Source organism: Hoplias malabaricus, chromosome Y (genome assembly GCF_029633855.1).
Source record: "Hoplias malabaricus isolate fHopMal1 chromosome Y, fHopMal1.hap1, whole genome shotgun sequence".
NCBI lineage: Eukaryota > Metazoa > Chordata > Actinopteri > Characiformes > Erythrinidae > Hoplias > Hoplias malabaricus.
In genome coordinates this window covers 20,331,743-20,358,042 of record NC_089820.1, presented here as the reverse complement: position 1 = coordinate 20,358,042, position 26,300 = coordinate 20,331,743, and the positions used below count along the sequence as shown (strand labels likewise).

The 26,300-nt window shown below is 39.4% G+C and overlaps 1 protein-coding gene across 7 annotated transcripts in view; it reads right to left on the bottom strand.

The window, feature by feature from the left end:
• LOC136678192 (EGF-like repeat and discoidin I-like domain-containing protein 3) overlaps window positions 1–26,300 on the bottom strand; it is a 251,499-nt gene that overhangs the window by 13,869 nt on the left and 211,330 nt on the right. For all 7 annotated transcript variants that reach the window (XM_066656133.1, XM_066656134.1, XM_066656135.1 and 4 more), the window contains one exon: window positions 8,840–8,995. In XM_066656133.1, the coding sequence (XP_066512230.1) occupies window positions 8,840–8,995 (156 nt within the window). The remainder of the gene's footprint in view (window positions 1–8,839; window positions 8,996–26,300) is intronic.

Genomic DNA, 26,300 nt, shown 5'->3' with positions numbered 1-26,300 from the left:
ACAGTATGTACGTATGTTCTGACTTACACCGAAAACCGGTGTACGACACGACGTAGGAATGGATCAACGTCGTAAGTCGAGGACCCCCTCTAGTCACACTCATACTTATGTACTCAGTCACATATGGACTTATATGCTTATTCATTCACTCACTCACACTTAGGAACTTCACCACAAGGGGTGCTATTACTCACATACTCACTTACATTTAGGGATTGCTCCAAAAAGTGTGCTATTGTGTATAACATCTTTGTTTGATTAAATGTCATTAACCCATTACTGTACTGACCACAAGTAAAATAAATAAATAAATAAATAAATAGTTAGGCAGAGGTCAACATGTTTAATGTAACTCAAAATACACTTCAATATCGATGATTTTTTTTCTAAAGCATTTGTTATTTTATTTTACACTTTATTTTGCATTTATTTTATTTTATCTTATTTACTGCATTTGTTCTCAGAGCATTGCTCCACTGGAGGTAAATCATATTGGAACATCATTTATTTTATACCTATCTAAACAATTAATTATGCATTGAGAACATACATATTAATACTCTAGCAAGACAAAAGTGTAAGTCTTCCTATAACTGCTGTAAGGGTATAAAGCCCTCAGCATTGGGCTGTGGAGCATTTGATCTTTACTCTCTGGAGTGATGGAGCAACATCCGGTACCGCAGAGACCACCTGGACTTCACTAAGGTTTATGTGGCTGAATGCATTAAAATCCTCACAGCTATCTTCTGTACAGTGTTTACTATAAAGCCTTCTCAGCACAGCAGAGGCTATTACTGCAGCAAATGGAGACTGGGAGAGTAGCTATAGATTTGCTTGCTCAAAATAAATGAAGATCATCTGTGAAAACTGGATAAAACAAAAGTGGCAGGTGTTTTGATGCTGGTTTGAATCTCTAGGCTAATTTACAGTCAGCGGAACAAAATGTTAATTAGGAGAGACAATCTTCTCTCGAGGACCAAAATAATCTTTCATAGAAGTATAACATTATTTTTTCTTAATGCCAGCTGGCATGGGGAGTTTCTAGCACCTTCTTGGCCCAATCCATATGCTACGTTTTTGAAGGGCTGATACTGGAATGAAGCAGTGAGCTTTAATAACTAATGATGGAGGAACGGCTTGTACTGTTGCCCTCTCCCTTGACATCTCCTGGACTTTCTATAACTAACTGTTCTACTTCTGGAAGACAGAACATAAATTACCCTGGGGCCTGGGATTCTGCAGTCGATCTATAGAGAAAAGGGGACCTAAGGATGATACAAATGCTGCTAATTCTCTATTCTTTTTCATTTTCTGCCCTCTGAACGATCCTCCTGTTCTTTCACATCTTCTGAAGGCTCTAATTTTAGGCATTAGATGCTGAGCCAGGATAATTTTTCCTGAAGCAGTGTTTAAATGACTCTCCAGTCTCAACATAAGCTTGAATTGGAAACATATTCATTTAAGTTCAATTACAGTGTGGTGCTTGATTTCTTCATCTTCTGACGAGGTAGAAACTACAGATTTCTAACTTCTTCAGTGTCTCATCAGTGGAAAGTTCAGACCCTTCAGCTTTGTCCACTTAACCTCAATAAAACATTCCTTCAGAGCAATTTTAGTGGTCCATTTTCAGCACTGACACTGATGTGGTGGTGGTGTGTTGGTGTGTTTTGTGCTGATTGCTGATGAATGGATGAATGGAACAGCAGTGCTGCTAGAGTTTTTAAACACAGTGCCCACTCACTGTCCACTCGATTATGCCTCGTTCACACATGAACTCTGGAGAATTTCTAGAGAAGCTCTGGAGTATCGGGTCTGGAGAAGTTCCGGAGTGGTCGTTCACACATACAGCATGCAGCAGGAAATGACACGTGCTTTAGGTGTGGCATTCTGGATTAACTCTGACTTTACCGGGAGACTTTACTAAGGTGTGAGGAGGATAAAATCGGGGTAATGTTTGGGAGAACGTTTTGGTGAACACCGGAACATTTCTTGATTGTTTTGCATGTGTAAAAGGGGCATTAGACACACATACCTTGTTGGTCAGAGACAGTAGCTCATCCTCAAGTTCTTCATCAGTGAACACAAGAATATTCCCAGTCCAGCAGAACAATAAGGTTCTTAAATACTTCAGCAGTATTTCTGTGTCTCATTAAGAATCCAACACAATACACAAAACACACACCACCATAATGTCAGTGTCACTTAAGCTTTGAGAATTTGACTGTGGGTAGAATATTCTTTAATGAGGTCAATGTACAAAATGGCGTAGTACACTTTATTAGATAAGTGTTAAACCCTGACCTTTACAGACAACAAAGCAAGATTTCTCAGTTTAGCCAAATAGCTTAAGCCAATGTAAAAAGAACAAAGTGGCATTCCTCAACTCTGGGCTCAGGTAATTTGGATAAATAATATATTTGGAAGAGCTCCCTGAGATAAAGTAAAGCTTGCCAACAAAATTAAAATAAAGTTCCTGAGGTAAAACAGGTTTCGAAGTGCCTCTGTATCAAAACATATCTCTCCCAAACTGGCTTCAGTTTTTTCATCTTGAATTCCATGGAGTAGAGGAGGATGAAAGAGGTTTCAGTTCTCCTCTGGTTCCGACGCTGGAATGAAAGGAGCAGTGTGGGAGCAATAAGACTGAAATGGCCATCAGAGACGTTGACTAAAACATGACAAAACTCTCCGCCGCAGTGCCAGCAGAAGTCAGCAGTGTCACTTCTATCACACTGTGATAAACAGGCTGCAAGCAAATGGAACAATAGAGGTCGGGCACATTGCTTTACACCACTTTACCTTGTTTCTCAACTGACATGCTCCGGGGGCAACAAGAAGACGGGCTAATGGAAAGTGTTCTGCTTTTGTGGGAGCATTTCTACAGCAGTGTCACAACGCCTGGAGCTGAAGAGACATTACTAAGTATTCCCTGCGAAGAAGATCAGGTTCAAACCACACAGTAGAGCTGCTCGGTTCAGAAAAATCTAATCTACTCAGTCTCTAACTTACCACAAATACAGTTAAGCGGGCAGGTAAACATTAGGTAAAATTGTGGGCTGAGGCTGTAGGGCTGAAATCTAATATCCCACCAATTACCACTATGCTAACCTCGGGCATCACAGCCAATGGTGAACCTGGGACACATTATGCATCATAAAATAAAATCATCTATATTAATCCAAGTCAAGTGTAAACACTGTTCAACTTAATAAAGTCTGAGGCAATGTTCGCCAAGCGGCATCTAGCACAGACATTTTTACCAAGCTAAGTTGAATGACCTTGACTGGAAATAGAATAAATAGCTGGCATGGTCTTATTCAATAAAATTCACACACTTTTAACACCATAAAGTGAATCTACTTGCTTTTGTTTTTATCAGAACGTAGCATGCTGTTACTATGGTTACGGTTTGTAAGATGTTTGGGAAATGAGTGAGATGAGTACATGCACTGTAACCAATAAACACAGCAATTTATAAAGAGGTAAGTGAAATAAATTGATGCAAAATCGAATTTACTAGATAGAAAAGAGAGAAAGGCATAGGTTTCTGTGGACAACATTACTCTTCACAGACGGTGACCTGAGAATTGAACCCAGGACCCCGAGACCCTGGAGCTGTGTTGGCCACAATTTGCTCCACTGTGAAGTTCATGCAATGTACTTCATAAATGTCAACATTTAATAATTAAAGTGAGTTTAGTTAAACCTGACACTTCCACCCCACCCCTGGCCAGACACATTCACTTATTATAGATACACATCTCTGTGTTTCTCCAGGCATGTTTTCTCCTCTGCATCTTGTTATATCCAGCATCACACTTGACTAATCAGAGAGCTTCCCCAGATTTTGAAAATGTTTCATACAGCAAAACATAAAACAATTATAAATAAAACCACAGTTCTATGGCCTTTTTGATAAAAATCTTGGTACATTCAATTCTCTAGATAAGTTGTGTAGGTCTCTGCTCTAATATACCCCACTCTGCTTGGTGATTAGATCATGAATATAGTCAGAAATCCTAGATAACTGGGAAGTACATAACATTCAGATCATGATTTACCCATAACCAGGTTTGAATCCCTATAATGTGTCCATTTGAAGATAATCTCTTATAAAATATTACACTCATCAGAATAGTATTTGAAACATGTATCAATTTCTGTGAATCAAATTTATGCAAACAAAGTCAACTAAAATTTAACAGTAGCACATAGTAGTGAAGTTCCTGAAGTCTCTAATGCTGGAAAGTGAAGCTGTGAGGCAGTACAGTGTATTCAGAAATGACAAAGCCACAAAACAACTGTCAATTATTGGGCCAAAAATTATGGGAAGCACTCATTTTATAAAAGATATTCTGGGTCTGTTGGAGTTGACTAAATGATCCCTTTCAAGCATTTCCACAGAATTTTCTTTATCAGGTTAAAAGGGCCAAGAGCTGGTTGAAAGAAATCTGATGGTCCTTAACTGGTTTGTACTTAACAGCCCCCACCAGTAAAACCCTAGAGCTTACAAATGAAATGAAGGCCTCTATCAGAATTCCCTCAAGGCCGATTTCCCATGCCCAGCGAGTGTATTATCTGATATTGCTACACAATAAGGAGTGCAGTCATGCACAGCTCTAATTGATTGGTGTTTAAAGCTTGTCGAGGTCAGTGACAGAAAGTTAATTAGCCTCCATAAAGACGTATTCCCTCTTGATGAGAGGGGGGTCAACAGTACGTCTGAAAGGCAGTAAACAAGATGGTGTCCTGAGATTAGCTATCAGCGGTTCAACCCTTAGAGTTTTCTTATGTGTCGTCCTTCCTTCAGGGACCATTTCAGGGGAGGCGTGAACTTGATGCTTAAAATGAATCTTGATTGGGTTGTATATTACTGTCATCACAATGGCTTAATGTCATGTGTTTGATTAACCCTTCAAAGTCAAGCGTTCCAGATCAGTAACCTAAGGCTATTTATATAAAGAAAACTTTTCTGTTTAATTTAAATCCCACACTGACAGCTTCAGATAATCAATGTCATCAACCTCATAAGTACTGCTGTTGATAATGCAACTTCTAAAACTGACACTCTGTGGTGCAGTGTCAAAATTATGGTTGAGAATAGAATTGTGGTTAGTGTTAGTTTGCATGTTTTGCATTGGCCTGAGCCAAAAAAACGCTGAGATAAGAATGATCCATCACACTAATCGTTGCTGTCCAATTAAAAACATGTATCTCCATTTTTGTATATTGTTAGTTTACTACATAAATTGAACACTGTCTTTCACATTGTGTGAAAAATGTCATGATGAATGGACCAATAGAAATGTCCCAAAATGACTTGGAAGACATCTTTTTACATTAATTTCCAGTGAAATTTAGGAAGCTTTTTCCTTCTCCTGTAAAGTTACTATTTTGGGAAATCCTTTTTGTGGTATATATGAGGTCTACAAATAAGTTTTTTTTCTGTAATGATTAATTATAATTCAAAAATGTTTCCAGTTTTTGCATTATATTTTAAATGTTGCATAATATTAAAAATGACTATTGTCATTTTATATTAAAAAAAAGCAGCAAGAAAGGCCAATTGTTGTCTAAATAATAGCCTCTGAACAGTTTTTTGATGTGTAGACTTAAAAAAAAATCTTCTAAATCAAGGAAACTGTGCTCTCAAATAAGGATAATTTAGTACTAAGAAAATGTTTATTGGTCAATGCATTTGTAAATAATTCATTCATTCATTTATCTTTTTTTTTTTTTTTTGTCAGTAACTATAAGGGTTTATCCAATTCAGGGTCAATTCAATTGCCATTTGTTGTTATTACTATGCAACACTTCCTATGAATGACAAAAGCATAGGAAAATGTTTAAATTTGGATTGATTTATAATTTATTGGGGCAACACAGTAATGTCACTGTCACACACCTCCAGGGTCCTGTGGTTGTGAGTTTGAGCCCTGCTCCGGATGACTGCCTGTGAGGAATATGGTGTGTTCTCCGTGTCTGTGTGGTTTTCAGTGCTCCAGTGTCCTCCCACACTCCAAAAACACACATTGGTAGGTGGACTGGCTGCTAAGAATTGTCCATAGGTGTGAATGTGTGAGTAGGTGTCACCCTGTGAAGGACTGGCGCCTCCTTCAGGGTGTGTTCCCGCCTTGTGGCCAGTGAATCCGGGTAGGCCCCAGACGCACGAGACCCTGAACTGGATAAGTGGTTACAGACAATGAATGAATGAATGAATTGATGAATGGATGAATGGATGATTGAATGAGGGTTTAACAAAAGTTGCATTAAAATAATTCTATCTAATGAGATGACCACACGCTCTCAATGATTCTGATGGAAAAGTAACATAACCCTCAGTTTTTCTTAGGTTTTCTTTCATCTTATGCTAGAGAGCTTTGCATTTACATGGTTTCTATTAAAGGTTAAACCTTTTCTTACATTTTCTGATATTGCTCATTGAGAATTCATGGGGCTAGAGCATGCACATGCATGAATCTGATTGGTCAGCTGTGTTCACAAGATGGAAACGAGGAGCTGACACCAAAAACATACAGAGTAAATAAAGCATATCCAGCTTCTATTCGCTCACATGATCTGGCACTGTATCACCAGCACACCATGGAGATATCTTATGCCTCATGAATTCTTCATGTCTTCTTGGTAAATCTTGCCCACAGACATACGGCCAATGGAGAAAACAACCTTGAATTGAGTTGACAGCCAATTTAAATTTAACCTCTGCATGAGGTTTGCCACTTGCCATTACTACCATTACCCTGCACTGAATGCAAAGAGTGATTTTCTTGGGCAAAATGAAGGACCCAGACCAGAAAATTAATTCATTTCTCAAACCACAGTATTTTCTTTTTTTCTCTCTCCACTGTGGTTTTTCTCCAACCTCTTTTTTTTCTTTTGGAGCAAGAATAAGTTGTGAGTGTGAGGCACTGGGGGAGCCGATGTGGGAATTTTTTATCACCTTCCTGCTGTTTGAGAAGCCTCTCTCTTTGACATTTCATATTTTTCTCTAAAGATTTGCACTGTGCTGGGCTTGCCAAGGCCCTGGCCCGGCTCCAATCATCCAAAACCGTCAATACCCTTCATCTAACTCCCTCCACACTCACACACACCACACACACTTGCACTGCCTCCATGCTAGGCCGAGGCCCACATCCAAAAGATCATCTTTGCAGGCAAAATGAACTTCTTCAACAAAGATAACGGCCTGGCTGACAAATGGCTTTCGAAATAAGCCATTTATTAGAAGTGTAAAAATTGGTGAATATCCAGTACAAGGAGCTGTGTTTGATAAAAGTCTTCTGTTGTAGACTATTTCTGTTTGGGAGAGCCTGGACTTCCTGTGGATTTCTAAGAATAAACAGCCTGTTTTAATGTGGCTCATACTGGCCCCTGTCCAGATACTACACACACTGTGTGTCAGCTGTCTGTTGGCCCAATAACTATCTATATATAGGTTTTACAATAACATCACATGATAATAATCAGTCTCCATAGAAAATTATGAGAAGAATCACTATGCCAAATGCTAAGCTTCAGCTAGCGGGGTATAAAGCCTGCCAATACTGGGCTGTAGAGTAGTAAAACTGCACTCTCTGATGAGTTGGACCTCCATCAATACTTTGGGATGAGGAGAGGTGGCAAAGGGAGATCCAGAACTGGTCTGGTCAATCCTCACTAACTTCCTTGCAATCAATGGCTAAATACAATCAAATTCTCTCACCCCAAGTTCAAGAGGCTAGTGAGAAAAAAGGCTGTTACCTCTGCAAAGACAAACCGACTCTCCGTTGATGCACTTCATTTCAGAAGAAATGTTGGCCAAACCGGTGTCTGTAACCCACTGGTCATTGCAGTGCAACAATCAACTGTTTCCATCACCAAACTTTTGACAGGCCAAATGTGTTTGAGCTGGAGGACCACTTGTCTGGAAGTACCTCTCGAATAATGAAAATTTCCAGACAGGCTTTGGTCTTAGATCTGAAGGAAACAGTACAGCGTGCTCTCACATTGGTGGGTCACAGTTGGACTCTTATCGCTGAGGATGAGGGAATAAATCTCTCTCTCTTTCTCACACACACTCACACACACAGCTCAAAAAAACTCAGAAACCACAGTGTTGCCCGGGTGGGATGGGTGGGAGGTCTCGCACCGGCCTGGACTGTTGGTAAACGGCACTGGAACGGATATGAGGTGCCCACTAGAGAGTCGTAAACAAGATTTTCCAGCAAGCATTCAGAAATGTCTGGACTCTTATCTGAATGCAAGTCAGAGAGAGCAAGCAAAATAGAGCAAGAGAGAGAGAGAGAGAAAGAAAGAAAGAGAGTCCAGACTCCAGGTACGCTGAGGCCTGAGATAAGAGAAGCTGGCATTAAGGGGCAGGAGAGAGGGAACACTACAGTCTTTCAGGTAAATAGTATTTGGCAAGACAGGGTTGTCATTTACTCCAGGTTCCCAGTTTCCCTGTAGATGCCAGATCTTGTTAATCTCTTTTCTAATGTTTCCTCAAATATTCTGAAGGAGAAAAAACATTTATCTTTGAAAGTCTAAAGTAGAAACCTTGACTGGATTCAAAGACTTCAACTCCAGTGTCTTTTACAGTGGAACTTTGTCAAATAGGTTCAGTTTTAGGTCACAAATTTGGTGCTTTATCTTACAGCTTTGCTTTTTATGTAATTCTGTTACAGCACGGGGAAATATTCATTAATATCCCTTTATTATTACAACACAAGAAAATCCTTTTGGAAGACTACAGTGATACATTTGATTTCTGACAGCCATGAACAGCACAATGTTTAATCACAAGTGTAAAAATGGTCAAACGGCTTTACAAAGTTTAGTTTACCTTATCTTTCTTCTGTTTTTCATCCTGATATATGTGCCATCTTTCTCCGTCGTTGCTGAAGGCGACCTTGTAGGAGCCCACAAACTGCACATGTCCGAAATCCTTGGCCCCCTGGGTGATGACGCCTGTGATTTTGGTGGGCACGAGCATGTCCAACTGAGAGAAAAAAAGAGAGAGAACAACAAAGAGAAGGAATGAGATAATCACACTGGCTGTGTTCGTAGTGGGAGGGATTACTTCATTCTCTTTACACAGTCAACACACTTGGTTCTAATTCTCCAAAAGGGCTTGTAAAAACAGTGTAAATTCATTTACGGGGGATAGGAGGGGATGGGGGAGCAGGTTTGAAGTGTGTGTGGGGGGAACCTTGCTTCAATTATTCATAGCATATTGAACAACAGGGCTTAGGTGCTTTTTGGGATCAGCAGAAATGAAACAGCCAGCCACAGCAGCTTCGAAGGCTCAGGCCCGGCATTTTAGTTAATTTTTAATTTGCTCTGACTGTTTTATTAGTGTGTCGCAGGGTTGTTAACAGGACATGCTACAGTTTATTTGAGGTTTGCGTGACTTTACTGAAATGTTCTGAAAGTTCAGTTTCATGTGGTTTATGTAAGACGACTATAGCTTTACTGTAGACATGGTTTAAATATAATTTAATATTTTTGGAACAAGGAAGTAACAAGCCATTCATTCATTCATTCATTCATTCATTCATTCATTCATTCATTCAGTAAGTCACATCTGGGTCATGGTGCATCCGGAGCTTACACAGAATGTTTTGGCACAAGGCAGGAACACACCGTGGACCATCATAGTCCATTGCAGGGCATCACACACTCACCCAATCACGCACACACTCATACCTGTGAACAGTTACACTCAATAATCCCCCCACCAACATGTGCTCTGTGGGAGGAAACCAGAACACCTAGAAGAAACACATACAGACACAGGGAGAACACACCAAACACATCATAGACAGTGAACGTAGGTTAATACGAAACCCAGGACCCTGAGATCCTGAAGCTGTGCAGTTCTTGCATTCAATCCCAGAATAACAGTATTTAACCAGCTGCAAAAAAATTACACTCCTTCTCTATATAAATAATAGACTTGAAAAGGCATTACATCTGGAGGTCCATCAGGGTCGCTCAAGAGTGGCACCAATGTGTCTAATGCCTCATGAGCATGGTATGCTAATGGTAGGACTTGTTAAAACCATTTATTTACTCTTCCATACCAGTCAATGCAAAATAATGTGCAGTAAAATGGGAATATGATGTATGACACCAGGGTAAATGGGATATGATGGTTATTATGATAACTCCAGTTGTCTCTTTAGATGCTGGAAAATGAAGTAGAACTAGAAAGGGAAATTGTGTTGGCTCCTGTTCAGGTCAGTTCTTGTTTGGACTCTGCAGTGGAAAAACACTAAGTTGCCCAGACAGCTCATTTCCAATTATTTACAAACAACAACAGGTCTTTAACATAATGAGATTGATACTGAGAAAAACATTTAACACTAAAGCCTGGGAAGGATAATGAAGCTGTTCTCAGTGACAGTCAGCTCTCAGGATGACAAGAATAATTAGCTTTTTCCTAAAGTATGGGCAGAGTGGCACACACAGTACAATCCATATTATTAAGAGGTTATTAACATTTAAGAGACATTTACAATGTTTCAGGAGCAGTTGGTTCTAGTGTATGTATTTACATATGTGTTGACTGATTGAATGCAAGGTGGATTGATCGAAGATAAAGACCAGGAACTGTTCAAGCTTGTAATGACAAAAATAAAAAGTCCCCAAAAACAACACACATAGAATCCCATTCATCCTGTAAAGTCCAACCAGTTTTAGAGAGCGCTTCTCGGTCAATCTGTACACACAGTGAAAAGGGCACGAAAGCTGAGGAGGACTCAGCGAATATTTACAAAGAAATCAACACAAAGCCGTGTAGCGTCACAGAGTAAATGCTGAGATTGTGATGTAGTTTCACAGCGCTGTGTATGTATCTGCACAGGGATGGAAAAGTAAAGGTCAGCTGGCTCATTTACATGCAGGAGGCCTGGAGGCTACAGTGATGAACCTAAGCACTGAAAGCGAGAGGTTGAGTTAATGCCCTGAGAAATCAGACACAATAACAGGAGGTATAGACTAAACAATCAGAGGAGTGGATTTGTTTTGTTCTGCCCTTTTATTGGAGCCACTTAAGCACAGGATTAGAAAACAAAGCCTCCTATTTTTGTACCACTTCTCCTTGAAACCGAAGTGTTGCAACATCTAGCTCTCTCAGAAGAGCTTAAACTGCTACTTCAGCAAAAGGGACTGACTACATATTCCATCCATTATCTGTAACCGCTTATCCAATTTAGGGTCGCGGGGGGTCCAGAGCCTACCTGGAATCATCGGGCGCAAGGCGGGAGGGGACCCTGGAGGGGACGCCAGTCCTTCACAGGGCAACACAGACACACACACACCTACGGACACTTTCGAGTCGCCAATCCACCTGCAACGTGTGTTTTTGGACTGTGGGAGGAAACCGGAGCACCCGGAGGAACCCACGCAGACACGGGGAGAACACATCAACTCCTCACAGACAGTCACCCGGAGGAACCCACGCAGACACGGGGAGAACACACCAACTCCTCACAGACAGTCACCCGGAGCAGGAATCGAACCCACAACCTCCAGGCCCCTGGAGCTGTGTGACTGCGACACTACCTGCTGCGCCACCGTGCCGCCCAGACTACATATTGATACCTTCAATTCCAGAAGGAAAGATGAATAAGCTGAATGGATGTGCAGGAATAAACTAATTATCGAAAGTATGTGAATCAAATAGTAAATTAGTTATTTTGCAGATTAGCATTTCTAACATCTCTCCTGTATATGTCCCACATTCTCTCAATGTAAATCATTCATTCATTCATTCATTATCTGTAACCGCTTATCCAATTCAGGGTCGCGGTGGGTCCAGAGCCTACCTGGAATCATTGGGTGCAAGGTGGGAATACTCCCTGGAGGGGGCGCCAGTCCTTCACAGGGCAACACAGACACACACACACATTCACTCACACACTCACACCTACGGACACTTTTGAGTCGCCAATCCACCTACCAACGTGTGTTTTTGGACTGTGGGAGGAAACCGGAGCACCCGGAGGAAATCCACGCGGACACAGGGAGAACACCAATGTAAATCATATGCCTAAAAAGCATTATATTCTTCAGTTTCACAGGGTTAATATAACACTTACAGGTTGGTGCACACACTTGTGTATTAAACAGCAAAAAACTCTCTGTACGCTTGGGCTCACAGAGTGCAGGCTCCAAAGTTATGCTGGAGAAATGGCACTTTGACTGTAGATCAATAATGCTACTAAAACCAAGCAAAGAACCACAGACTGTAGCCCAGCTCCAGAAATATGTCAATAAGGATTAGCTATTACAACATAGCACCGCTGGCCCCTTGGCCCCTGCACACGGCCGTCTATGACACTTTCAAACTAATTGTGTGAGGGACACCATTAAATGAATGGGGCTGCTAAGGAATAGCTATGCCAGAGAAGGGTGCCTTGTTCTTGATTACATACTCACAAACACACACACACACATACAAAAACCTAATCACGGGTTGACCAATGAGTCATGGCGGCAACCAAAAACAACAGCCAAGCCCGTGCCTTGATGCTGGGCCTCTTAAATTGCTGTCACAGTTAGCTGTCAATAAATAAAAAAATAAAAGTGTAAATAAATAAATAAAAGACTCCATTCCCTTCCCTGGACCCCTTGCACCCCAGCAGCTGAACTAAGCTGAAAATAAGCTCGTTAGCTTGTGATGCGCCATTGGTGCTGAGAGCTCCCTCCCTGTGTGTTTAACCCTGTTTTGTTGTCTGGGAACATTCGGCTTGGGATACTCATAGTGGGTCTCATAAAAATCTTATTGAACCTTGGTTTAAAAAGTAAACAGCTAAATAAATAAACATACAGCTCAGTGGCTAGGTCCACTCAGCTGTAATAGTTCCCATTATCCTTGCCCCTCAGTCTGCATACTACTACTAAGGGTGAGGATTGGATTTGTGTGTTTTTAGTTATGCTGCGTTCCATTTACTTCATAAGTCTTACGTCAGAGCCGGGAATGACATCACACCCGAGCTGAGCGTGTTCCAGTTAAATGTCAGACAAACCTATGCCCAGTTTTTCTTTGTTAGCTTGTCCCTTGTTAGCACTGTTGATAAAAGCACTTTTGGCGATACTTTACACACCATCCAAACACCATGGACACTTTAATAGGAGTGCTAATAAACGTATAACTCTGCTTTTACTGCTTTTACACATTTATGTGCAGGCAGCCATCTTGGATTCTGATGTTCAGGTTGGTGAGGCTCCCCTGACTGGAAATATGACTTATGGGGGTGTTCCAGTTGAACTTTCTGGAATTACCTGGAAAATCTGACATCCGAGTTAATATGGAACACATCATTAGGTAACTGTAATAGTCAGTTAGCAGGAATCCTGCCTGCCACATTTTTCCATTGTTTCCATCAGCTAAAACAATACTGTTCATATAACAAAGCTCTGCATTTTGGTGTAGATACCATTTAGACACATGCCATTCAAGTTGTTTTGGTAAGACATATTTTTGTAAAACAGAAACCAGAACACTGATATTTTGAAATGATTCTTTGAGTCTTTAGTTTATTAGCTGGCTGCCATCTATCACATGGAGATTAGGATATTGTCCCATTCCAGCTCCATAGGTGGGTGATATTGATTTAATTTTGCTGTAAATGGACTTGACTCTAAGTTTGGGAGATTCACTAACTGCATGAAAGCAATCACAGACCTAAAGTGCTATAAAACTCAACAACTCAAGTATCAAATGAGTTTCTGTGGTAATTCAAACAGTAAATAGTTACACTTCAGCCACAAACACAATAGTTGTTTACCCCCCTCAAACATACCTTTCCACCTTAAAGAAACAGAGCCTCTGAATGTAAACAAAGAACAGAGAACAGTGTTTCCCGACAATCATGTTCAGTATTTACTTTATCAATAGCAATTATTGTACTTCTATGATTTATTTGATCAATAACCTTTTGTTTGAGTTAATAGTTTTGTTAATAATAATAATAGTGTTGATGTCAAGGATACAAATACCTGTGAGCAACTCTCACTGAAGTAAATACACGCAAATAGCAGGATCTTATATTGCTTACATGATTCAATATGATATAGCAGTCTGGTCTCATCATAATTTCTTAATAAATATAAATGAGTATAATACAATTTCCAGGATTTTCACAATGTTTACAGAATATACTGGATGTAAACACAATTTCCAATGCCTAACCTGAAAAATCAGCCTTGAAGAAGACATTCATGATTTAAATCAAAAATCACTTTCCATACAATTCTGAGAGTGTTTCCTCACCACTTACTGCTCTCTAGTCTGTTTACATGCTTGAAACGCCTTTACAAAGCCACGCTGTTAGTAAATAAATAAATAAATAAATAAATAAATAAACTGTTTCAGCCCGGTATGCTAGGCTTTCTCTCTTTCTTTGCTCATTGCAGAACAAAGCATCTTGGGTAATTTTGAAAATGGAGAGAACAATCATTAAAAACATGAACCCATATGAGGTTATCTTTCTATTCCTGCCCCATAGGTGGGTAATATTGACTTATTTATGCTGTTTCAGTTTTCTTAAGGTGGAATGTCTCCAAATTCAAGAGACAGCTACTACGAAAGTACTACCAAACTAAACAGCACGAGTTACAAATGGGTTTCTGTTTTAATTCAAACTGTGAAAACAATAGAGACCAGTTAAATTTCAACCACGTACAAGCAACAGTCAGTATTTACCCTCAAGCATACCATTCCACATTAAAAGATGCAGAGCTTCTGAACGTAAACAAACCAGAGAGAACAGTGTTTCCTCACAATTATAGACATGCCCTTTAACACTTTCCCCAATCCTAACCCTAACAATAACATAACTAATTCTAGCACTAACTATAATGGAAGTGGAATAAACTAAGTACAGTATATAATTGAATCATAATATACATACATTTGAAGTATCTGGGAGGTCCTTTTCATGAACATATTTAGGAGATCTTGTCAGATATCATCTTTGTGTAATGGATATTACTTTTGATGTCAATTAATCATAAGGGGCCTTTCTTGGTAGCCAGAGCAACCAGAGCATGCCACAAACAATGCTAGAAATGTTAAGAACTGACATGTTAACAGTGCTTATTGGCTGCCTCACTATAACTTATTGGGAAAAGCTGCTCCTAGTAATGAATCAGGGATAATTAATCAGCTTCACCCAGTCACCAAAGCCAGGAAACCCAAGAGGATCTTTGAAAAACAGCACAGGCCTGTGCGAGCCTTCCCTGTTTAGACGACTGGAGGACAAAAGGCTGCATTGTCTCATTGACATGAGAGCCAATGCGCAGCAGCAGCACAAGAGCCTAAAGTGGTACTTAAGAAAGGAATGGAAGGAGCACCTAGCAGACTGCTTTGTAAGAAATCAAATTAAATAGGCTCCATTCATCCGTGCTGCTGGGTTTGGGGGCGTTCCTGAAGCTCACATAATTTAATTGCGTGCACTAAGGTTAGTTTAATTTGCAATGGCTGGCATTCTGGCTCACTTTCTTGTCTCTAGGTGACTTGTGGTGGTGGTGGTGGTGTTGGGGTGTGGGGGTGGGGGGTGGTCCCACATGATATGGGCGCTTCACACAAATTAATTTTATTGACTTTGCAGATGCCCATTCTGGCTAACAGTGATAACATTACCATAAAGCAACACTGAATTTGAAACTTATGCCTTGTATCCTGACAAAATTTGGGATTCATCTTTTGATAAACAAATGCTAATTACTTTTCACAGCAGAAAATACAATGCCATTTTCATCTATTTTGAAACAGATCTTTTAGTTAAATAATTCATTTTTGTCTTAGGCCTGGCCAGATAAGCTTTATATGGACATATTAGTTACATATTTGAAGCAGTACTTTTATAAAAGCTGTTTCTAATTTTAGTAACTTTAAACAAATTTAATATATTAACAAATACATTTTGTATATTAAATAAATATAAACAAAGCTGAAGTTTGACACTAAAGCCATGTTTTGTGTATTTTTTTTCCATAAAGGTGGGTTTCCCTTTCTTAGAGGAATGGTTATGGAAACATAATATTATTTTTTTGAAACATTATTTATTTTACTCATGTGCAATAAAAAGGCAAACATTTCACCATGCACATTTTCATTGCTCACTAGCTGCTCCACACACAGAGTGTCCTGGTTGCAGTTCAGGTGATAAATAGAATTCATAACTGTTATATATTAGCTGTTTTCTCAGGGCAGTGAGGAGCTTACTTTGGTTTAGAAATGTCTTTTTTTTCTTCTTGTGGACCACAACCCCTTTGTTATTGCTAGTCACAGTCAAGGGTGGGATTACAGGGCATCGGAGCAAAGAAGTCCAGTCTTTTACCCCACTGAGAAACAAAGTGAGCTCCCATGATGTTTAGAGGAAGCCGGTATGAGTGGAAGTAGAACTACAGCAGCAGGGATGAAGTCTGGAGAGATGATAAACTGGACATGTTGTGTGCCCTTAGGCTTAGCTTAGGGCACACTTGCCACATTAGGAGAAAGCTTTGTAGAACAGGAGACTGGAAGACATGGTGCTCTGCCGTCTGGACATAGAACACAATGCCGCCATTGGAAAAATAATAAGCAACACCAATGTTGACCAGGGCCTGGGGCATGAGATTTCCTATAGATGTAGAAATAAAGAAAATACCATATATCTGGGATAAACCTGCTTTAAATATAGGTATAATGACATAATGAAGATTGTAAGTACAAAAAAGTGACATTACATTGACATTGAAAACAATGCCAATTTGTCTTAGATTAAACCTAAAAATTCATATAATTATTCATTTATTTATCTCTACCATACCATTATGATTATGTAATAACAGAATATATAACATAGTAACAAACTCTGTGAATACAATGGAAATATAATCCTTCTAAACACAAATTTAAAATAGTCTGAAAATGTACAATGTTTCAAACAGCATTAAACCTGACTCTAAAGGTTAAAGCGGGTGCAGCCAAAATGAAGAGAAAGATTATTCATTTTGAGATATTCAATTTCTGAGGGAATATTTGTTGCCAACAAGAAGCCAACTGAGAATCTGTCCCTGCCCTCAAATCAGACTCAGTACCAACCAATCCCTGGTGGCGTGATATTTGCATTCACCATTGAGTCGCTCCCAGCAAAAACCCTCCTCATCTATGAGGATTCACAGTCCATCTCTCTCTCTCTCTCTCTCTCTCTCTCTCTCTCTCTCTCTCTCTCATCCCTCTTCCATCATTTAGTTCCCCTTAGCAAACTGAGTAATATGAGAGAGAGGGGGAAGGAGCAAATAAGAGAAAGCTAAAAAGAGAGTAGAAAGGATAAGAGAGAGAGAGAGAGAGAGAGAGAGAGAGAGAGAGAGAGAGAGAGAGAGAGAGAGACTAAACATTTTCATGTGTAAAAGCATTCTCCAATTTGGAGCCAGCAGCACAGAGTCAAATGAAGTCGACAGCTCCTGGGTACGATGCGGGCATTTCTTCTTCATGTTTTATTTACACAGTGAACTCTCAGCTCTGTGAACTGCAGAAGATGACTGAGAGCATAAAAAGACACCTTCGCTGAAGGAAGGATACACACACACAGAGCATGGATACGTTCAATTAAAAGCCAGGCTTAAATCAGGGAACCAGCTTCAGTTACCATGAGGTGAAATACGAGTCTCGCTCATTGACCTGAATGGACCTGCTGGAGTCATTGCCACAGCTTAAGATCTTCTGATAGATGTTAGAGAACTTTTCCACTGTAAAATCAGCTCTGCCTTTTTCATCGCTATGAATCACTTAAACTCACTGCTCCCCAGAGGTGGCCAATGACTTCAGCCAGCCATGCTTCATAGCCATTTACAGGCTGCGGACACTCTTAATGCCACAGAAGCGACTCACTGAACATGTGCTCTTTAGGGAACCGAGCGGCACCCATCAAGACAAAGAACGGAGCAGCTATGATTTTATTGCTTTCTTATATATGATCAAGGGGATGCTTGCCATACTGAATGAAACTAACCATAATCTGAAATGTGGATGATTTGTTTTCACAGGCTTGAGAGCCTTGCACTGGAACAGTAGTTTGAAAAACAAATAATTCCTATAATATTTAATGAAAGAAATTCTATATGTCTATCTATGTATCATTATACTATGTCTGGGAAATGTCCTAATGCTTTTATCTTTTATGTTTATTTATATTCGTTTAATAATACTATTTTTAATCATGCCTTTTCCTTCATTCCACTACTTTAATTGCTTACCCTTTTTATTTGTTTATTTTCCTTTTTTGGTTTTAATAATTGCTAACACTTTGTGATGCATTTATTATTTAGGGATGAAGGGTGTTCTGCAAATAAATATTTTAGATAGACAGATGAATACAATAAGTGGTTTCTCCAAAAAGAACATAAAATGCCTCTTGTAATGGCTCCTGCAGTCTCAGAATTATTCAAGCCTTTAAAGAAATGCATCTTTAGTACTGAACAGACTGCAATATTTCTCTTATGATCTGCTTTAAATGTGATGCTTAGCCAGACAGTAGCCTATGGGAAAGTCCCTGAGGAACCTTAGCCCATTCCTCATGGGCAGTGGCCTCCAGTTCCATATATCCTTGGGTTTGTCAGTTGAAATCAGCATCTGTGAATCCCACCTAAGATTTTCTATGGGGTTCAAAGTCAGGCAACTTTGACTTCTCTTCCAGAATCTTCCAGGATTTCATCTAAAACCAAACCTTGGTGGATTTGAGGTATGCTGGGGTCTTTGTTCTTTTGGAAGGTCCAATGATGTCCAAGCTTCAGCTTCAACTTGCTCACAGAAGGCATGACGTTTTCTTAGGATTTCCTGATATTGACTGAATTCATCTCACCATCCACATACTGCATGTTTCCAGTGCCAGAGGGAGGCAGGGAGTTCTTTTCAGAATATGTTTCTTCTAGGCATACCACTGATTCACAGACCTGAAAAGCTTTGTTTCATCACTCCACAGAACAAAATCCCAATATATATCTGGCTTCTTATTATGGTGCTGTGCATGCTGTTTATGGTATTGGGCTTTATTTTGTGTTTTTGGTTTTGTAGATGTGTACATTTAAACATTTGGGCCTGGACACATTCAGTGTCCTAAACCTAACTGTGCAAAATCAGTGCCCTGCTGCCACCAAATCTGGCTGCTGGTTTTTTGTGGTCTCTCGAAATACGTATATTAAATACGTATATATCCAAGAAAAATATAGATATATGGAGGATAAATGTAGATTTCTGGGTGATAAATGCAAATTTTCACTTGGAATATTAGTTGCTTTAAAATTTTTTTTGCATTCATTTATTCTTTACCTCGTGCTTTATTTCACTATGTAACTTTTCACTATTAATTTTTTCCACTGATATTAATGCCTGAAGTTGAGATGTTTTTTTTCAAGCTGCTCTCTTTAGATTCATTTGTTTAGATTTTATTCCTCAAATATTAAGCATAGCCCATCCTTGAATAATTTCTAATGACTGACCAGGAGTGGAAACTGTTTTTGTAAAAGAGAAAATTAAATATTAAATTCACATCACATACTTGAGGATTTGCACCAGTCCAGAATTTCAATTTTTTTCAAGTGCAAACAACTGCCCATCTCCTGACCACTGATGTTTAGCCAGAATAAAGGTCCTCTGTTAAATGCATAAACAAACGGGAGCGTGAATAAACATGCTCATTCTGATGCACATGAAAATACTGTAGCCAACGTAGCATGGCCCTGGGGGATTTTTCTGTGCTCTAGGCTTGGGTTAATTCCCTGTAAGCTTCTATGGTAAGCATGGCTTATTACCTCTCTTTAACACCTCCGCTTAGTTATTCCTGAACTCAGAGTCAGGAAGCATGCAGCTGAAATATTCATGTCCAAACACAGGAGAGGATCTCTTTTTGCTGTTGACATTCACCAAAAAAAAAAAAGGAGAAAAAAAAGCCCATCAAACAGCAGCCACCAGAACAGGTGAGAATGTGTACACAGTGATAAGACTTTACTCACTAGAATAGAAGCACTGGGCTTCAGTGTAATGACATAATCCTTTTAAAAATCCAGACTTAAGAACAGAAGCAGGTTTGCATATGTGATTGCAAATGTTCTCCCCGTGGTAAATTAATTTAGCCACTAATCAAATAAACCTGCTATGCTAAGGAGAACCAAATTAAACTAGGCAAGTGAAATCATCACCAAACAGCAATTTAAAGCATCAGCAGGAATAATTAGCATTGATGTTTAGGTAAAATTGTACATGAGCAAACATTATTAGACACAATCAGCTACTATTAAGTGCATGCATTATGGGTTTATATGTATCATATGTATATATAAGCCCAGTATGAAATGAGGCAAAGCTTTCTTCTGGTGCCTTTCTGGTACGTTTGGTTGTGTTAAAGATTGTATTCAAGCCTTGACATCGTCCAAACCACCAATCATGGTCCTTTTGAAATCGGGGGTCCTAGGGTTCACTTCTAGTGGACTCTGGTGTGGTCTGCTTGGCATCCATGGAAAATCATAAAACTAAGGCTTCTTCCTACCATTTTTTAAAACCTACACATGGAAAAGTGTACACAATTTGGATAGGGTTCATTTGTGTGGAAGCAAAGCAGAGGTACTAAGCCTTTCCTGCAAACGAGCCCAGAATTGGTAATGGGAGTAGCCTCAAGTATTCGGGACAAGTGTGAAAACGGCCTAAGATCACACCCAAGATCAAGTGTCAGCTAGAAGGGTATTGCCCTCCAGCATTGGGCCTATGTTTTCTGGAGTATCTGAAAGTGATCATCAGATATCAGTATCTGACCTCACAAATGCTCTCTTGGCTGAATTCCATGAAACCTTCTCTGCAATTGTCTGATATCTATAGTGTTTTCCAAGACGTGTAGAAGCTGTTGCTGCTTCAGAAAGATGATAAATTACTGATCAATACCCTTGATTTTAGACTGGTCATATAGATTATCATCAAATGAATCCTGGTCTACAGTAATTTTGACACCAGTTTTGTGGACATATGAATGTGTGAACCTTATAAAGATGTCACCAAATGGAAGTATGAGGTCAGCATAAAAGGTAATCTTTCGAATACAGTATAAAGTGAGTATAGTTTCAAAGTCATAACATGTTGACACATGGAAAATATTCTAAACTCCAATGCAAAGTGCATAGTTCAGAATGGACAGAAGAAAGACAGAAAGTCAAAGTCCACATCACCCAAGTGATCACTCTAATCTTTGTCCACATCCAAAAACATGGAAACAAATGTCCCCTTATCCGAAGCACAATGGGATAAATGGCTTGGAACATTTGTTAGAGCTCTTCCATTTGCCAGGGATCTGAAGCATCATGATAATTGTATTGGAAAACTGGAGACCGCATCGCGCGCCGCCTTGCAATTAGTTTAGTGAGACAACATGGCTGCAGGTTGTGTTCCTATCGATTCCTGTGTGCAGTGGGGTAATAAGACAAATAATGATAAAAAAGCTGTTGCACCCAGTAGTGAAGGTTACATCTGGACCTGCTTTAATGTGGAATGCTTGTGGATTTCAGCAGCTTTAGGGGCAAAACCTACATCAAGCATCATTGAGAAAATGACCACAATAAATGAATCTCTTGGACATGGGACTGGTAATAGATGGTACATCTGTTTGGTCTTGGAAATGAAATGGGAGTCTCTAGAGTAGCTGAACTTTCTCTTAAGGGCTTTATGTTTAATTATCCCACCTCAGTACTTGCCCATACTAAATGCAATGAAATCCTCACAGAAATGTTCCAACATCCCAAAAGTGTAAGAGCTGATACAAATAATTCCAAAATAAATATTGGAAGAGCATGTGTTTCCTCCAACATTTGGTGCATCATATGAAACAGTTTGGCCCTTTGCTGCACTGACAACTTCTATTTTTCTGCAAAGGCTTTACTCTCCATGCTGGAACATTTCTGTGAAGATGTAATGGTATTCAGCCATAAGAACATCAATGAGGTCAGGTACCGATATTGGTTTATCAGTTTTGAATCATGGAAGAAATTCTAATTGAGCCTTCATCAACCCAGATACTTTTATTCAGTTCTATTATTCCAGTGCTAGGCATTGGGCTATGTCATTTTAGCCTCTTGTGTGGTTGCTCCAGAGCATCCCTTTCCATTTTCATTGAGGACTACACAAACAGTGGATGTATAATTATAAGCTCTGTGTCCAAAGTGGGCTGATGTAGCTTTAATGAATTTAATAATTATATACACTGATATAGTTTTGGGCATCATGTGTGTTTTTTGGATTGCAGTCATATTTTAAATCCAGAACCAAAGCTAGATCTGCTCTCTTTAAGCTTGAACCGTAATGTGTCAAACATCATTTTTCAAAGGTGACATTTAATCAAAACAGGACCTACCTTTTTATTTAGCCAAGTCTAATCACCCCTTGCAGAGACTATTAAAAATCCTACTAATACCCTGTTAGAGCTTGGTCTACAAGAGCAACAGCTTAGACAAGGAACAAATATGGCTCTGTGTTGTATATATTTGTGTGTGTGTGTGTGTGTGTTAGTGATTGGGTAAAAGGCATGACGGAAGCGCCGGCATGTTACAAGCAGAAACAGCATTTGAAACCTGAAGCAATTACAGGAAGCTCTCTGCTTAACACAAACACATGTTTCTGTTAGCCGAGTTGCCGATGTTAATCAAGGGTGTGCAATCTAACAGGAATCAATCTTGCAGGAATCTAATTAATGGCTCAGTCCTGCGCTCCTGCACTTGAGGAAAGACACTGAGTGATTTGTCCACGTCTTTTGCCCCAGGGCTTTCTGCAGGTTGGTTGTGGTGGCGCGCCACTGGCACGGCTAAATTTCATTAGAAAAGACTGAATTTTTTGGGTAAATACAGTTTTGAGCGGTCTTAAGTGTGAGACAGCAGGATACTGACTTATTATATTGGGAGTCTATGTGCAGGGCTTTTGTCATTTTGACATTTTACATGATGCAGCTCCGCAGAGCCCCAGGCTGTGTTGTTGAAGATCTGGAGTAGTGCACATGGCTGTGTCTGTGAGAATCTGCATAAATGTACAAAACTGTATGTACAAAAACGTACAACTTTTTTACAAGATGAGCACAGCTCTATAAACTTACTCTACAAAGTATGATAACAATCTTTCCATTTTCACATACAAATAGATATGAGATCAAAATGAGATGAGATAAAATGAAAAGCTTAGAACTTTCCCTTCTGATGTAACTGCAGTTTTTTGTTTGAAATCCAAGTAGACCATGCTTTGAAAAGTGAGCTGATTCACAGTGAAAATCACTATAAAATTAATATCAATATGAAATGAATGTATAATGAAATGAATTTTTCTTGGTTTATAATTTATATGTGAGCTCTTGAATGTTAAATCTGGCTAGGTGTATGCTAGGTGTATGCTAGGAGATTGTATGTCCAAATTGCCTGTAGTTCAAAGCATGACTGGTCTCTTTGAGGGTAGAATGCTCCACAGAGGGCAGTTAGTGTTCTCCTCCAAGTGTGTTGAGCTGTCTGAAACTTTGTTTTGGCAGCAGATTAAAACAAGCAGTAGCTGGCATCTTGGCTTATGTTTAACTTGTGTTTGCCTTCTCTATTTCAGCTTGGTGGGATCATGATCTGATGAGAAATAGCTATCTGGTGAAAAACACAGTGAGGGAAACTATGGGAAAATAAAAGAAAAGAAAAGAAAAATATTATTTATATACATTTTCTGAGATCATATTTTTCTGATTACACATCGTAATGAATGTATATTCCATGGAGAAGTGGTCAGAAGACTACGAAATGAGAAATTAATGAGGCACTGTTATTAATCACTGTAGAGGTATAAGAAATAAAACAGTAATAGTGTTAAATCTATTACCAGAGGGAACACAAGCTGAGGCAGTGTGGAAGAATACCCACACAAATGATTTGCCTAATCTGTGGATTATTTCTTAACTTTTGGAGTAGTTTGGATCACTTACTATTCACGAAATTCAGACAAATGGAGGATTGGATGTGCCAGAGGTGCGGTGTTAAATCAAGCACCCTGCTACATTAACGACAACTGTATAAGTTACGGCAATGAGTGCAATACATCAGAGAGACAGTGCGCTGGTTGGTGACTACGCCTTTGCTGCTTTGCTCTGTGGGCAACATTAACGAGGCCCAATTACGGAAGGCGGCATCTTCCAGAAGCCATAATCCAGGAGGCCGGCCACATCAGAGGAGTGCTCCACAGCAGACCTAATTACGTGTCCAACTCCAGACGAGCCGCCACACATATTTATCACTGTACAGAAGATAATTAGCTGCGAAAACACCAAGCAATCAGATGACAAATGAGCAATGAAAGTGGAAACTCACAAATAGCTTGTTTATGACCTTTCTCAGTTGTGAAGATGCAGTGGTGTGGAGAGAGAGGCAGGAGAATGGAGTTAAAAAGGCGTGGCCTTGCAATTATGCGACAAGTTGCCTGAATTTTTTCATTTTCTTCAGATATTTTTTTTTTATATGCCAGCCATGTATTCTGCACCAACTGTGGGGTAAACAGTAGTATACAGTAATCCCTCGCTACTTCGCGGTTCATCTTTTGCGGATTCGCTACTTCGCAGGTTTTTTCAAGGGGGCTTTTGGTCGATATATCGCGGATATTGAGGGAAAATCTAGGAAAACCGTGAAAGTTGAATAGCCAAAATATTTAATTAAAGCCATTAAAATTTCATAAAATTCTTCTATATTTTTTGCCATTATTAGCCCGTTGTCAGCAAAGAAGAGTGCACAAATCTTTATGATTTCGTTTTCAAATCATTTTCCTCTTCTTTTTAATTCATTTATTATTCTATATATTAATAATCTGAATAATGTAGTAGACCCCGTGCATCCTCTTGGTAGCAGACGACATGCATTATACTGCACAGTAACTTCTTACTGACATAGTGCGTTGTAAGATGACCTGTGATTGGGGCAATTGGACAGACGACAAATGTGATTGGTGCATAGATTAATGCTTTCATCTGCCCATTTTTGTCTCTCTCTCTCTCTCTCTCTCTCTCTCTTTCTCTCTCTCTCTAATGAACACTCAAACAACAAAACCAGTGTGATTTAACAAAAAACAACAAAAAGAAAAATAATTCATCACCATCGTATGCGATAACGTACTGTATTAGACTAGGCTTGTAGGTGACAAAATATATCATTTACAAGTATTTTTTACGTACAGTACATGTATTGTTCATGTCCACATCCGAGTGAAATTTACTTACGCTAAATCACAGCTTAGGAATGACTCTATTAAAGAAACTGGTAGGATATCACATGTAGTTCCAGCTCAAAAACATTATAGAATGACTTTTTAATGCAAAGGGTGGGTTGTTAACCACACAGGGAGATGTTTAAAAGTCCAAATACTCGTTAAATACATAAAAAAATATATATATCTTTCCTCTACTTCGCAGAAATTCATTTTTCGCGAGTGGTCTTGGAATGCATACCCTGCGAAAAATGAGGGATCACTGTAGTTAAATATTTTCTAAAATAATGATTTAAATAATAAAAAAAAATCCTTCATTCATTGTCTGCAACTACGTATCCAGTTCAGGGCTGCGGTGGGTCCAGAGGCTTCCAAAATCACAGTGCGCAAGGTGGGAACACACTTACGAAGAGCCTTTGCAGGGCGACACACACCCACATACTCACACCTATGGAAACTCATGAGTAGCCAATCCACATACCAACATGTGTTTTCAGACCATGGGAGGATACCGGAGCACCTGGAGGGAACCCACCAAGTCACAAGGAGAACACACCAAACCTCTCAAAGAGATTCACCCAGAACAGGGCTCCAACCCACAACTCCACAACCCTGGAGCTGTGTGATAGTGACACTACCTGTTGCGCCACTGTGCCACCTATGATAATAATAATTATAAAAATAAATAGAATTTCTCATTCAAAATATTATTTATAACACAAATTATCTATCCAGTCAGACACACCTGTAGACGGCTGTATAAAATATTTACCACATCAGGTACATGAGTAAATGTATCAGTTAAGAAAATATGTCCTCAATTTCAAACACATTTGGTAGATTTCACTATGAATTCCTAATGATGCAGCTGACACTTTAGGCCTTCAGTCCATATCCTGAAGTCCTAACCACTCTGCTGTATCTAGGAACTGCAAAAACCCTGAATGGACAGATTTACATTGAATATTTAAAACATTTTGTTTCCAACTAAAACTTACTTACTATTGGAGTATTACTACAGCACATTAACTACCTCATACATATAGATTATGCAATATGA